This window comes from Quercus robur, chromosome 11 (assembly GCF_932294415.1).
Source record: "Quercus robur chromosome 11, dhQueRobu3.1, whole genome shotgun sequence".
NCBI lineage: Eukaryota > Viridiplantae > Streptophyta > Magnoliopsida > Fagales > Fagaceae > Quercus > Quercus robur.
In genome coordinates, this window is record NC_065544.1 from 39540386 (window position 1) to 39556827 (window position 16442).

A 16442-nucleotide genomic window follows, 5' to 3' on the forward strand; every position below is an offset into this window, starting at 1 on the left:
CACAAGCCAATCAAATGTATCATGATGGATATCCCTATGGGCATCTTTCAGATTGGAGTGATATCACCAATGTCAGTTCAAGGTCTGGCCCTAGGTATGATAAGCATGGAAGAGAAGTTCTAGAATTGGTGTCCTATCATGATTCAAAACCAAGTACACCTACCTTACATACTGTAAAGGAGGATGATATAGAAGCAGGCTGGTCGTTCTAGACCAAAAGATAATGGTCCACAGTCTCAAAATCATGACACTTGAGAATGCAAAACATAATGAGGAGAAAATAGAAGAAAGTAAGTTAGAAAATCTCCCTCAGTCCACTAACTTGTGCAATAGAAGCAAATAGATCTATTTGATGAATGGATGGATAGCATAGAGTGCCTAGATGCTTTTGTGACCGACAAGCCCAAAGACATGGAGGTTGAAGAAGAAATTACAGATGATATGGATGTAGATCCCACAGTACTGATGCTTGGGGAAGAATGAGCTTACTGGAAGCCACCTACAATTGTGGAAGCGACAACCGAGTTAAAGAACTGGGCATGGGAGGGAGTTGCCCACCCCATGGAAGACTCTGTAAGGAAGATCAAGACCGTCAAGTCAGTCACCTTTGCAAAGAAGATCAAGACCGCCGAGCCAGTCACTCCTGCCAAGAACATTGTTTCTGTTCCTATTGATTCTATTTCTACTAGTGTTTCTATTCCTGTTAAGTCTGTTTGTGATAGTTTTCCAATTGAGTCTATAGTCTGTTAAAAACTCTTTCCCTTTTAATATGATTTCTGATTCTGCTTATTTGCTGGCTTTGAATGTTTTTATTTCTGAAATTGGTAAAGAAACTCTTAATAATAAGGAATTAAAACATGGATACCTAGAACCTATAAAAGAAGAAACCCAACCTATTAACCTGAGAACCGATGATGAGCCCAAAATGATCCAAGTAGGCAATATCCTAACCACCTCAGAGAAAGATGCATTAGTGGCACTACTGACTGAGTTCAATGAAGTCTTTGTCTGGTTATATGAAGACATGCCCGGGATTGATACAGATATAGTACAACATTGCATTCCAACAAATCCAACCATGAAGCCAGTCAAGTAGAAGTTAAGAAGAATGAAGCTGGAATGGACTTTCAAGATCAAGGAAAAAGTAGAAAATAGTACAATGTAGGATTTCTAAGAGTGGTCAACTATCTAGAATGGTTAGCTAATGTGGTTCCGGTACTGAAGAAAGATGGGAAGTTCCGAATGTGTGTAGATTTTCGAGATCTGAACAAGGCCAGCCCGAAAGATGACTTTCCATTGCCTCACATTGACGTCCTGGTTGACAACACAGCAGGGCATGCGCTATCTCGTTTATGGAAGGATTTTCAGTATACAATCTGTAAGGTTGAATTTATTCAACCATCTAATTGGCTTTATTCCGTGCCAAATTTGCTTGTAATTCAGCATTTAGTAACCCTGTATTTAGGTGGGTTTGTTGTAAGGGTAGTGAGTGAGATAGAGTGAAGATTGCTCAAGAGTGTGCAAGAAAACAGAGTGTCGCGGCTGGGACTCGCGGGTGGACTCGCGGCTGCAAGCCGCCAGAAGCTGCACACGTGCCAAGCATGCTGGAAGATGAACAGTCATGCTAGCTGGAGCACTACAGGACAAAACAGGACAACTGGCCATACGGTTAACTCGCGACTGGATCTCGCGACTTGGTCAAGCCGCGAGCCACCCCTGTTTTGGAAAAACCTGACGTTTCACATTCCTCTTCACTCCAGTATAAATACCCCTTTAACCCACGATTGAAAGAGAGCTTCCAGAGAGAATTTTGAGAGAGAAACCCTAAAGAAAAACAAGATTGTTTCACACACAATCCCTACCTTAGAGTCTCATCATATTCCTCAACTCTCTTCCTCTCCATTGTCAAAACCTTGAGAGGCATTATACCAAACCTGGTTCTCACCATTATCATCTCTGTGAGACAGTCGTTTGGAGTTCTGGGAAGTAGTTAGGAAGGAGCCAATCTTCATTGGTTGATGCTACGGTGCAGTAGCGGAATCCGGAAAGCTAGAAAAGAAAAAGGTTCGGCGCAACCTCGTTGGAGCAAGAAGCTTGGAGGGCTTAGGTGCACTGGGTAGATTAGGCTTGGAGGGTCTATTGCTGTCCTTGTATCCCAACTGTATTTTCTAGTGGATTGACTACCGCTTGGAGGGCGGCGGAGAGGTTTTTCGCCGAGGTCTTCGGTTTCCTCTTCGATAACACATCGGGTGTTATCTCTGTGTTTGCATCTTCCTTCCTCTCTATCTCTGCCTTTACATTATCTGCTGTGGTTTATTTTGTTATGGCTTAGATAGTTGTTTAACCAATTTCATATTATAGCATATGTTAAGTTTCCGCACACTTGTTGTTTGACATATTGCTTGTGTTGGTTAAGTTGGTTTTTGGGGGTCTAAACGTTCAAAAGTGTTTTTGTACACGTTTTTGAACTTTCACAATCATATTAAGATGGCTCCAGAAGATATGGAAAAAACCTCCTTTATCACTCCATAGGGGACATATTGTTACAGGGTCATGTCGTTTGGCCTTAAAAATGCTGGTGCTACTTACCAACGAGCAGCCACCACTTTGTTGCATGATTTGATCCACAAAGAAGTATAGGTTTATGTTGATGACATGATAGTGAACCAAAGACCAGGAAGGGCACATACCAGCTTTAAGGAAGTTCTTTGAAAGAATCCGATTCTACAAGTTGCGGTTGAATCTAAAGAAGTGTACTTTCGGAGTTACATACGGAAAACTATTAGGGTTTATGGTAAGCAAAAGGGAAATAGAAGTTGATCTTGACAAAATAATGGCAATTATAGAGATGAAGCCTCCAAGGACTGAAAAGGAGATCCGAGGATTTCTGGGGAGGATACAGTACATCAGCAGGTTCATAGCCCAACTCACTATAACATGTGAACCAATCTTCCGACTACTCAAGAAAGAAGTCCCTACAGTGTGGAATGAACAATGCCAAGAAGCTTTCAAGAAGATCAAGAGTTATTTGATAAACCACCTATACTTGTCCCGCCAATTCCTGAAAAACCATTGTTGTTGTAGCTCACCACTATAGATATAGCAATGGGGGCTTTACTTGCTCAATACCTAGAGGAGACTAGAAAAGAGAATGCGATTTACTACATCAACAAGAAGATGTTGCCTTATGAAGAGAAGTATTCACCATTAGAAAAGACATGTATAGCACTAGTATGGGCAACTCATAAATTTAGACATTACATGCTTGTTTACAAGGTCCGGTTGATTGCAAGAATGGATCCTTTGAAGTACTTAATGGAAAAACCTGTGCAAGATGGAAAGACTGCTAAATGGGTTTTACTTCTGTCAGAATTTGATATTAAGTATGTGACTTAGAAATCCATGAAGGGGAGAGCAATTGCCGATCACCTAGCCCATTATTCACTAGAAGAAGCTGAAGAAACCCAAGGAGACTTTCTGGATGAAGACATCATGGGGATTGAAGTAGAATCATGGAAGATGTATTTTGATGGAGTAACAAATCAAAACGGAAGTGGAATTGGAGTTCTCTTAATTTCTCCAAAAGGGACACACATTCCATTTTCTGGCAAACTCAACTTTCCTGCCACCAATAATGCCACAGAATATGAAGCTTGCATCATGGGTCTACAAGCAGCCCTAGACCTTGGAGTAAAAGAGTTGGAGGTGTACGGTGACTCAGCATTAATAATCTCTCAAGTACATAATAAATGGAAGATCAAAGAAGAAAAGCTGATGCCTTATCATGAATGTCTTCAGAAGTGGGCATCAAAATTCAGCAAGATCCAATATCAGTATGTGCTAAGGATGCAAAATCAAATCGCAGATGCTTTAGCAACCATGGCATCCATAATGGATAGGCTAAAAGAAGATAAAGCTAGGCCGATAGTGTTGGAACAAAAAGAAGAACCAACCTATTGCATGACAATAGAAGAAGATAAGGGAAAGAATGGGGAAGGTGAATGTTATTTAGACATCCTACAATATCTCAAGGATGGGACCTACTCGAAGTTTGCAGACAAGAATGATCAGTTAACCATCCGAAGGTTGTCTACTAATTACATCAATTGTGGAGAAAAGCTTTACAGAAGATCATATGATGGAATTCACCTCCTTTGTGTAACTAATAAGGAAGCACAGCAAATAATTGAAGAGGTTCATAAGTTAAGTTATAGGCCACATATGAATGCACACATGTTGTTAAGGAAGATAATAAGACAGGGTTACTACTGGACTACCATGGAAGCCGACTGTGCTTCTCATGTTCTTTACCGTCAATACCAAGTCCATGAAGATCTAAAACATATGCCACCTATGCCACTACATACTATGACATCACCCTGGCCGTTCTCTACACGGGGAATAGACATTATTGGGAAGATTCACCCAACAACATCCAATGGCCATGAATTCATACTTATAGCCATTGACTACTTTACTAAATGGGTAGAAGCTTGGTGTGTTGTCACAGGCAACCAAAAATAAAACCTATACTCCTAAAAATATATGTAGTAGTGCGAGTAAGGATCGTTCCCACGGAGAGTATCTAGCCTAATTTTATGCTATGTGAACAAGGAGGGGGGGGGTGGAGTATAATGAAAACAATTTTAAGAAAGAAAAAAAAAATAAGGAACAATTCAAATTAAAGTATCAAAATTAATCAAAAGAACAAACCTTGGTCTAAGTCAACATCCACCATTGGAATTTTACAACTGATCATCGATGCAAGTATATATCAATTCACACTTTGAATATTCACCATCGGAACAATTTTCCTATCTCTCCTTAGTTGTAGTTAATTAGAGAACGAGCGATCTAATAAACCCTAACTACTAAACAACCCAAGACAAGGGCTATAGGTTTAATCTAGTAGCAGCCTTAAGAATTAGAGAGATCGATGAAACTAAACAACACAAACACAAGCGGTTGCATTTAATTTAGTCGAGCATTCTTCCTAAGATCTAATAATTTATGACGTAGCAAATCATCAAATGTTGGTTGCTTCACAAGTTAGAGAGATCAAACAATTATGGATTTGATATCTAACCTAGCAGTAGATTGCAACGAACAATAAACTAGTAGGCCTCCTAGTAATTAAACGAGACATTCATGAAAATAGGCACACAAGAAAATTCGATATTCAAAGCATAAATTGAACAATAAAAACAAATTAGATCTCACAGTTTTATTGATTCCCAGGCTTCAGTTTCCTTCGACCAAGTATAAAAGTTTAGCCAAGTAGGGCCATGATGAAAACTCAAAGGAAAAAAATCATAAAAGAGGGGAGAGAGAGGCATGTGTGTCCAATTTTGATTTCTCCTTCCCCCTTTCCCAAGCCTACAAAATCTCCTAAAAATATTCTCAATAATAATATCCAAATCTAACTAATTAAGGAAAAATATTAAAAATAAAACAAAGTCCTAATATGACTTGGAAAGTGGTGTTTTTCAACTGGGAATTTCGTGCACCAGATCTGAAAGCTTTTGAAAATAAACCCCATCAGATCTGCGTATTAGAATTGCAGGCAAAGGAACATTCCAAAACGTCAGCAGTGCAGGTGCAGCAAATTCAAGCCCGATTTCAACCTTGATGCATCCCGTATCTCTCAAAACTCAAAACATGAACGTTGTAGATCTTTGTCTTGGCGTTCCATATCATCTTGAATCATCTCAATCGGAGCTTGTATGAGAGAGTTAGGACCAGATTACGAAGCGATGTCAAAGCTGTCCAGAATCGCCCAATTAGCTACGTTTTGCACTTAATGCCTCCATTTGCATCCTGAATCAAAATATAAGAATAATGATACATTTAGGCACCAAATAAATATAAAAGACTAAACATTAAGGGAGAAAAATATGACAATTTGCATTCTCATCAAAGCTACTTCATCCAAAGTCTTGAATTCAAAGAAAGTTGCTCAATTCATTCATATCAATATCATCTGCAGATATGGGGTACCGCATGAAATTATCTCAGACATTGAGTTGCACTTTAAAAGAGAAACAGAGAAGCTGCTATGACAGTTCAACATTCAAGACCACAAGTCTTCATCTTACCGTCCTCAGACTAATGGAGCAATTGAGGCTACTAATAAAAACATAAGGTGAATCTTGAAGAAGAGCACAAAGAACTACAAGGACTGGCACCTACAGTTGCCCTATGCAATTTGGGGGTATAGAACATCAATTCGATCTTCCACAGGAGCCACTCCTTATTCATTGGTGTATGGGATGGAAGCAGTCCTTCCTATTGAGATGGGTGTCCGTTCATTAAGGACAGTACTAGAGAGTGAAATCTTTGAAGCAAATTGGTTGCAAAGCAGATATGATTAGTTATGCATGCTAGATGAGAAGAGACTCAAAACCTTGTATCACATTCAAGATTATCAGAGGACGCTTAGGAAAGCTTTTGACAAGAAGGTGAGAACTAGAGATTTGAAGTTGGGGGATTTAGTGTTGAAGGAAATCCGAGACCTGGTTTAAGATGTAAATGGGAAGTTCAAGCAACATTGGGCAAGCCCATACATTATCAAGTAGATATACTCTGGGGGAGCAGTAAGATTGATGGACTTGGATGCAAACCCTTTCACTAAACCAACCAACATGGATCAATTGAAGAAATACCATGTCTGAGGTGGTAGTCTGAAAGCACCACGACTGAAGTGGTTGTAAATTATGTTATTTCCCTGCCTAGGTTTGACTAAAAAAGACCAAAAAAAAAAAAAAAAACAAAACAAAAGAAGAAGAAGAAGAAGAAGATAGGTTGAAAACCCAAAAGGGCAATCTATGCAAAAGGAGAGTTAAAAAAATAAAAAAAAATAAATAAATAAAAAAAGAAGAAGAAGAAGAAGGAAGTGAGAGAGCTTGCTAAGTTGAAAACCCAAAAGGGTGACCTAGGCAAAAGTTAAGGCAATAAAAATAAATAAATAAATAAATAAAAAATCCATCATCATAAATGACTACGTGATGACCTGATCCATCTATTAAGGGGGTACATAGGCAACCATGCATTGGTTCGGTCACAATTTCCCAAAACCCACAATTTACCCATTAACCAAAATTACCAAAAATTCAACCATTCCCTTAAACCATGCCATTACATAAAATCCAAAAACCCAAACCCTAAACCAAATCATAAAAATTCCAAACCCCAAAAGCCTACACTTTAAACAGAATCCTCAACCTGCAAATCCTAAATAATTCCTAAACATAAGAGTTTTATGTCAACTTCTAAAATAAGCAAGTTCAAAGCCAAAAAAAATAAGAAAGTCACTTTGTCTTCAATCTTTTCTTTTTCTGTTGGTCATTAATTTCTTTTGTGATAGGCACTTCATCATTTCTGTCCCTTCTTTTGAATTCATAGTTGTCTTCATCAGGTCTTTCTCAGTTGTCTCTGAGAAATTGTTCTCTCATAGCAATCCTTTCAGTTTCCTTGTCAACAATCTTGTCTATCAACCAGTTAGAGTATTCTATATTCATCTTGTGAGAGTGAACCTTGACAAAAGATTAGTCCACTCGGTCAGCCATCTTTAACCCAATAACATGTTCTATACAGAAGTAGTATTTGTGTCCACAGGAGAGAAAGGTCTTCTTCTTTTGCCACCAGGCATTCCTTGCTCATATTTGAATTGCCTCAAAAGTCTGTCTCCCTTGTAGAAAGTTGCCCTCCATAACCCAATAAGGAAGATGTGGTCCGATCCTAGAGACCTCAATAAAGGGGGTAGGCACTTCCACCAATAACAGTGTCATTAAATTGAGGTACTGGATTTCTTGTCTAAGAACTTCACCCAGTCACTCAGTTTGGCATTCAGTCTTGATTACAACCCTGCTAAGAAAACTGCTAGGCCCATAGTTACTGGTTGTAAGCTTGGTAATCATGTCCAGTCACTCCATCAGCCATATCTGCAAAGTCAAAGGACTCCCTAAGAAGTTCTGAGTTTCTCTACCATGAAATATAGCATCCAGTCCTAGAAGAGTTTTTGCCAATATCAAAGAAATGGGATTATCACCATCCTTAATTTGATTCACAACACTTATAGCTCAAGCATCCACAAAGCTATGTCTTCCAGAGCAAAGCAAAAGTTCTCCCACAAAGCATAAAGCCAAACTGAAGTTTTTCTGCATGTTGTCGATCACTCCATAGGTGCGTTTGTCAATTAGCCAAGAGATAATGGCACGAAGATTCACCATATGACCTTCAATCATACTATCAGTAATGGAAGTAGAAAGACCGAGAGCATCAGACAAAGATTCCTTATACCGGGGATCACAAGAAACTATTATAGATTTTTTGTTGGGATCATAGCCCAGGATAGCGAAAAATTCTTCAAATGTCAGACAGAGTTCAGCAGTGTTAAACCGAAACACATGTTCTTCGAGATCCCAGAATTTCATACCAGCATGGAGGAAGTTCCACTTGATCTTTACATTCCGCAGAGCCTTAATTCCATCTAATTTATAGGCTGTAAAATTGGTTTTGGTACTGAAATCAAAGCTACGAACCCATCTGTTGATATCATGAATTGTTGAATGAGAAATGTTATGATTGCTAGCCATGGATGATGTTTGCTTGTGATTATTGTGTTTTACTAACCTTTATGCAGAGATTTGTCGCAAGAGAATTCGTTTAAATAAGCTACATCAATTCCTAATTAGGTTTGAAATAGGTTTTAGAGAGTTTGTAGCTGACTAGGAGAGTGTTTCATGATCACAAACGAAGTAAAAATCTTTCAAAAAATGCAAAACGGGCATTGGAAAAGTGTGAGGTGTCAGCCCACCATGGCGTAAGCGTCGTGGTGTGGCCAAGTGCAATTCGGCACTTTAAAAGTGCCGAACGGCACTTCAAAAGTGTCGAATGGCACTCTTCATTTGCCAAGTGGCACGCAGCCCCTTAGTCCTACACTCATGCAATTCCATGCAGTTTTACGTTCCTAATTAGGTTTGAAATAGGTTTCAGAGAGTTTGCAACTGACTAGGAGAGTGTTTCACGATCACAAACGAAGTAGAAATCTTTCAAAAAATGTGAAACGCAAATTGGAAAAGCGTGAGGTGTCGGCCCACCATGGCGTAAGTGTCGCGGCGTGGCCAAGTGCAATTCGGCACTTTAAAAGTGCCGAATGGCACTCTTCATTTGCTAAGTGGCACGTAGCCCCTCAGTCCTACACTCATGCAATTCCATGCAGTTTTACGTTCTCGTGTAATTTTTTTAAGACCGTTTGACACTCAAAAAGATTTTTTCTGATCAAATTGTGACATTTTGACGTGTCTAACCCACTTGTTTTCAAAAATCATCAATTGCACCATTGTTTTCAAAAAAAAAATTATCAAATCAATTTTTTTTTAAGACTCATGGATTTATGTTCCAAACTAGGGGCATTCGCCTATGTCTCAATTTTCAAAGAAAAAAAAAAAAATATATATATATATATATCATTGAGATTTTCAAGAATCATATATCCTGTTGTATACTAGGGGCATTCGCCCATGGCTCATTTTTCAAAAAGATCACCATCATCATTTTTCTAGAAAAAATCATCATCACCAAGATTTCCAAAAAATCATGCATTCATTTTAAACTAGGGGCATTCGGCTCCACCTCATTCATGTAAGTGCAAACTCCAACAGAGCCAAGTAAGATAAGTTTAAATTAGTACTACACGATCTCATCAAGTGAATTCTAAAATTGTCTTAGTTAAAGTCTCTACATGGTGCCAAGAAGCAAGAGTTAAACATGGGAAATAATATAAGATTGTCTAAGGAACACTTCCTTTTGTTTTGCAGGAAAAACAAAAATACAGATTATGCATCATTAAGACTCCAATTCTGCCTGCATGAGGATCTCCTTGATCCACCTTAAGAGGAGCCACCTTCAATATTTCCTTCCTGACTTGCGAAAAAGCGAGGATCGTACTGAAGATTTTCAATTTCGAGGCTCCTGATCCTTTCCTCTAAAGTTCTTCTAGCAGCATCAGCAGTTTCCATTCGATGTGCCTGAAAAGTTAGCAAAATCAAGTGTTAATTGCACCATCAAGCACAGTTGAAGCAAGAGATGCTCAGAAAGCAAAGTGGCATACCCAGTTTGAATCATTGAGCACATATTGGGAGGACTGAGTGCGAGCCAATGACTGTAAGCCTCCAATCATCCACATGCTTTCTTCCACAAAATCCACACCAACCTAAAGCAACTCTACCAGATTAAGAGCCATTCATTTAGTTAAGAAGAAAATAAGGACAAAGAACTGAACATTCAAGAACATATTGGATCGGGCCAAGGAACATTTGGTACGTGCTCTGGCCTTGTCAAAGGCATGGAACTATACGTTCCATCAGGATTCATCACATCATACTACGATGCCAGAAAATGAGGATAAGTCTCTGTGAAAGAACTAGAAGAGCTACAGCATAGTGAGGAGAGGGAATCTCTTCCTCTTCCTCTCCCTCTTCCTCTCCTTCAAAAGCAGGAGGCTAAAAGTCCAACATGCAAATATTGTTACCAAGCAAAAATATGGAAAGGGAATTTGGAGAACAAAAATTTGATCTTAGAAGGGAAGAGAAATACTGTTCTACCAACCAAGCAACCTTGTAGATGATCCTGGACAAAGTCAGAGTAATTTCCTTCTACTCCTGCAACAATATAGCCATCAGGGCCCGAGCAATCTCTTCATCAACCAAAAGGTTAGCCAACCAAATAGTGTGCCAAGGAGGAGTTGGAATTGTGGTATAAGGATACACATGTTCAACTTAGGGCGACACCCGATCACCATGATACCAGTACTTTCCATCCCACATTCAAACAATACTTGGCGGCCATTCAATTCTAGAGCCTGCTCACACTGAGCATACCCCTCACATCTAGCCCAAGGATTTAAGTTCATTTGAAAAATCACAAAAAGGAACTCAGAAAGAGAAGGGACTGAAGCATAACCAAGTGCCAAAGATTTGAAAAGGAGAAAGAAGAAAGTGCTCACTTCATCAATTGTCAGGTTGTCAATCACTAAGCGCCAAATCTCCAAAGAAAGTCTGGAGATGTTTGGGCAACCAACGGAGAAATCTAGGAAAAATGCCAGCAACTTCCTCTCGAATTTCAGGACCAACTCCAAAATACTCATACATCCAGACCTGAAAAATTCACAATACCATTACCACATAGCCAAAATAACCCATACATAGCCAAAATAATTTTCACCACCAACACGTAGCCAAAATAAATATCAAACCTCACCTGCCAAACAAATGGAGCCCCACCCAAGCTTGAAAGGCTTTGCCTAGAGAGCTGGGTCATGAAATGCATCAGAGTAGCATAGGCCATGCCACCCCAGTCATAACTCCGAATTTGTTCAATTTTTCTGAAGCTCCCTAAGTAGCGCAGATTCACAGTACTGCCTAAATCTGGACATAGAAAGATCCCAATAAAAAGAAGCATGAACATGCGGGCACTCTTTGCCCCAGTCTCACATTAGGGAATACTCTCATATAGCCAAGACAAATGAATATTGTTACTCCTTATTTTAGAAGGCACTATACCTAGAAGTTTCTTGAGCTCAATGGAAGTAAAGGAATCATTGACAAGAATTCTCTTACCACCTAACCTTAGACCAGTAATAACAGAGAAGTCATAAGGTGTCAACATTACCTCCTCAGTGCCTGGAAAATGGAAGGTATAGGTAGTGTCCCAAAAGCACTCTGCTAAGACAAGAAGTAACTGAAAATCTTTGTACTCATGTGTGTCATGATTTAACAAAACTTTGAAGAAAGTACCGAAACCTGCTTCATTGATGATATTTTTGATGCTAGGAAACAATGGTGCCCGTGCATTTTTCAACATTTGGAGGCTGCTTCGACTTTTAAGACTCTACAACATAAAAGTTCAGCTTATCAATTTCCATAACCAAAACCCACATGTCCAAAAATTCTCATGCACCCAAAAAAGTCAATGTCCCACAACGAAAAATCAATGCCCCACCAAAATGTCACCACTACCAAATTTTACCACAACCAAAATTTTTGACATATCTATACACAACTACCAAAAATTTTCCATAGCCATGCAAAAAGAAAAAATTCCTAGATGATGAAGATAAAAATTCCCACAAGTTCATGCACAAAGAAATTCTCACCTAGCCAAAATCATAACCATACAAGTTTTCCAAGAACCAACATAGCATATCCAACAAAATTTTTTACAAATCAAAATTTCATACCCACAAAAGTTTGCCAATACCCATATATATGTCCATGCACATACCCACAAAATTTTGCCGTGTCCATAAAACAAAGTTTACATATGCCAATAAACTTCTCCCGCATACACCATGAACATATTCATATAAGCCTAACCCAAAATTTTCACAATGCCAATACTCCGAAAATCCAAACCAAAGTTCATCCAACAACATCACAATCTACCTACACTGTCAAAATTCCATAAGCCACCAACATTGTCCAAATTGCACCATAAAAAATAAATAAATAAATAAAAAACCCTTCAAGAATGCTCCAAAGCCAACATTTCTAAAACATGATCAATCACACAATGCCCCCAAAATTTCAAAATAACTAAATGACAATATCTCACCATAAAACTTTCAATGAAACATGTAACAATATTTTTCAAAGCAAAGAAACCAAAGAAAACCTCACCTTGGTGTCTACATGAAAATATGGAGCATGGGTCCTAGGGTCTTGAAGAAGTCCATTATCATCATGCCACTCAAATGTTGGATCATATTTCTTACCATGAGAAGCTAGAAAAGAAGATCCCTTGGAGGAAGAAGCCATTTTAATGCACAGAAAATGGGTATTGGAAAATGGGTGTGGGATGAAAATGCTCAAAACACAAAGATCTAAAGAAATATTGATGGAAATGGATGAGGGAGAGTTAAGAAGCTTAGAAAAGTGTTTTCTGTGAGACGAAATGGTGAAATGAAGAAAAAAAATCAAAAGGAAGAAGAAGGTGAATAGTGCCAATGGAGGAAGAGAAGAAGATGAAGCAAAAAAGTAAAAAGAGAAGAGACAAAGAAGTGGGGCGCAAAAAATTTCGGCCCCCACACTTAAACCCAGCCAAAAGCTGAGTCAACTCAGTTTGATTGAGTTGACTCAATCAACCCAAAAAAAAAAAAAATCATTTTTCAAAGTTTCAAATAAGTATCTTTCAAAATCCAAATTTTCAATTCAAAATTTTTCATTCCCAAGCTTTCAATTTCACATTCTCAATGCCCAAATTTTAAACTCAAATCTTCAATTTTCAAAAATTCAAACTTCATATTTCATGATCAAAATTCCAAGCCTTAATGTTCAAAATTCTAAGGCTCAAAATTTCAAATTTTAAATTACAGATTTCAAGTAAAAATATTTAGGTTCCAAAGTCTCAAAATTTGAAATAAAATTTTCAAAATTTCCAAAGTATCAAAAATCAAATGTTTCTCAAAAGAGAAAATTTTTTGTCAAATAAATTTTTCTTGACAAAGTTCAAATCAAGAGTAAGCAAATGAAAATCACACATCTTAGAAACAGTGGGACCATGAAGCACTTATCAGTTAAAGTCTAATTCTAAATTTTGACCTTTTGCAAGTAGCAATTCCAGATCAAAGTAGAAGAAGACCTTTGATCGACATTACAACTCCAGATCGAAGTAGAAGAGGACTTTTAATCACCATTCCCAATCCAGATTATCAAAGTAGAAGAGGACCTTTGATCGTCATTCCACTTCAGATCAGAGTAGAAGAGGACCTTTGATCATCATTCCATTCTAGATCAAAGTAGAAGAAGACCTTTGATCGCCATTCCCATCCCAAATTTTCAAAGTAGATAAAGTAGAAGAGTACCTTTGATCGTCATTCCATTCCAGATCAAAATAGAAGAAGACCTTTGATCATCCTTCTAACAATTCCAGATCAAAGTAGAACAAGACCTTTGATCGACATCAAAGTAAAAGAAGACCTTTGATCATCACTCCATTCCAGATCAGAGTAGAAGAAGACCTCTGATCGACATTACAACTCCAGAATAAAGTAGAAGAAGACCTTTGATCGTCATTACACTCTAGATCAAAGTAGAAGAAGACCTTTGATCAACATCAAAGCAAAAGAAAACCTTTGATCGTCATTCCATTCCAAATTATCAAAGTAGAAGAGGACCTTTGATCGCCATTTCAATTCCAGATCAGAGTAAAAGAGGACATTTAATCGTCATTCCATTCCAGATCGAAGTAGAAGATGACTTTTGATCGCCATTCCCATTCCAGATTATCAACGTAGAAGAGAACCTTTGATCGTCATTCCATTCCAGATCGAAGTAGAAGAGGACCTTTGATCACCATTCCCATTCCAGATTATCAAAGTAGAGGAGGACCTTTGATCGTCATTCCACTCCAGATCGAAGTAGAAGAAAACCTTTGATCGACATCAAAGTAGAAGAGGATCTTTGATCATCATTCCATTCCAAATCGAAGTAGAAGAGAACTTCTGATCATCATTCCATTCTAGATCAAAGTAGAAGAAGACTTTTGATTGTCATTCCAGGTAACTCCAGATTAGGATTGGAAAGTTTCCTAGTCACCCAACTTGTCAAGAATTATTTCCAAAATCATCAATTACTAGCTAAGTTCGGTATTTTCCATTTTTGTTAAAAGATAAGGCACTAGTTCTATGTTCCAAAGTTTCAAGTTCGAGGGCTAGGTAATCTTTGAAAATTCAACCTCAAATTAAATCATGGTCACTAAAATCAGTGTCTTTGTTTTACATTGACATTTTCTTTTCAAACTCTATCAATGAGGCGCATTTTGTAGACACTTAATTTTGCACCCATAATTTAATTAAGGAGAATGACTTCAATAACCATCCATGTACCACAAATTACATTACATATATCAATTGGTTCTTGCATTACATTCATCAACTTGTCTTTGGATTACATGCATTAATTCATTCATTACATATCATAAAAATGATCTTGAGATTCTAACGGTCGCAACGATGTTTCCGATTTTCAAATCGGGCCATCGAATCGAAAGATATCGCATGATCAAGTTTACACGGTCAACATGCATTGTGTCTAGGTAAGGTTGACCACACATGATTAGTTTAAATTAATTTTGATTGGTTAAGCCATTAAAATTAATTAAATAATTTTGTGATTGGTTGATAATTAGTGTTTAAAATAGGATTGCACGCATAGGAATAAAAGGGATGATTGGATAACAATAAAATTGTGGATAATCTGAACTTTATCAATATTTATTTTAGGGTATTTATCTACAAGATAATTGTTCTTAAATAGCCTGAATTATCCAAAAAAGAGGTGAAAAATCATAAACAGATGATGAAAACACGTCTAGGTACAAAGACCACCCAAAAAACCCTAGGAGAGGAGTCTAAACGGCACCCGAATACAAAAGAATGTTCGGAGTCCAAAGGGCAATTCGGCACTTTTGGAGTGCTGAACGAAACTCTAAAAGGGCCGAATTTTCTCCTTGTGGGCTTTGGCCTAATGGCTTTCGGGTGATAATAAGGCACATCCTTTTCGACCTTTTCGCAAAAGGATGCGACCAAATTCAAACCCTAATCGTTTGTGCCTATTTTTTAGAGTCTTCTAGCCACTATAAATAGAGATTGAACCTCATAATTTAGCACCCTTCTTTTTATGCTCTGAGAGGCACACGTTTTGAGGCTTTCAAATTGCTAATATTTGCTGATCCTCTCTAAGATTTGCTGCTTAAATTAGGTTTTTTAGGTTTCAAAGATAACTAAATAAGTTTCTTTGAACCCTAAAACACCCTCTCAAGAACAAGGAGTGTTCATGCAAGAGGTTATTTTCAATCGCCCTCCCTTTCTTAAGCTATCTTTTTATGGTGATGAATGTTTTATCCATAGCATGAATTGTTAATTGTTGTTTTGTTTAAAGCATGATTGTTTTTTTTTATGTGATTGTTATAATCTTTATTTTGAATGTCAATAATCTGCATGTGAGCAATTCTTTTTCTTAAAATAAAACAGATCTACATCTTTATTAGGTGTAGATCTGGATTTTTCTTGAAATAAAACAGATCTACATTATTTGTTTTTAGACCCCTTAAAATACAATTGGATTAACCTAGTTAATTAGCCAAGTGATTACTTAGTCCAAATTCAGATCTAGGTTAACACACAATCATATAATCATATCAATGTAAAGTGCGGAATATAAAGAACACAAAGATATGATGACCCAGGAAACCACACCGGTAAAAACCTGGGGAAGATTTAACCTAGCTATCCTCAAGGTAAACTTGAATCCACTATGAAAGAATCGAAGTTTTAAAATAGCAACTTAGACCACTAACATCCTATTGCTACCCACCAGTAGAAACTTACTGACACGACCACGTGCAATCTCCGAGACCACGGACTTCTTCTTTCTTGGATTCTC

General features: G+C 37.8%; 2 protein-coding genes across 4 annotated transcripts in view; one reads left to right on the forward strand and one right to left on the reverse strand.

Annotated features, from left to right (window-relative positions):
- LOC126705671 (probable carboxylesterase 4, mitochondrial) overlaps window positions 1–16442 on the reverse strand; it is a 105805-nt gene that overhangs the window by 36907 nt on the left and 52456 nt on the right. The gene's annotated exons all lie outside the window — the stretch shown is intronic.
- On the forward strand, window positions 3403–4524 carry LOC126705025 (uncharacterized). The gene has a single exon (XM_050403987.1). The coding sequence runs from the start codon at window positions 3403–3405 to the stop codon at window positions 4522–4524; it is 1122 nt and encodes a 373-aa protein (XP_050259944.1).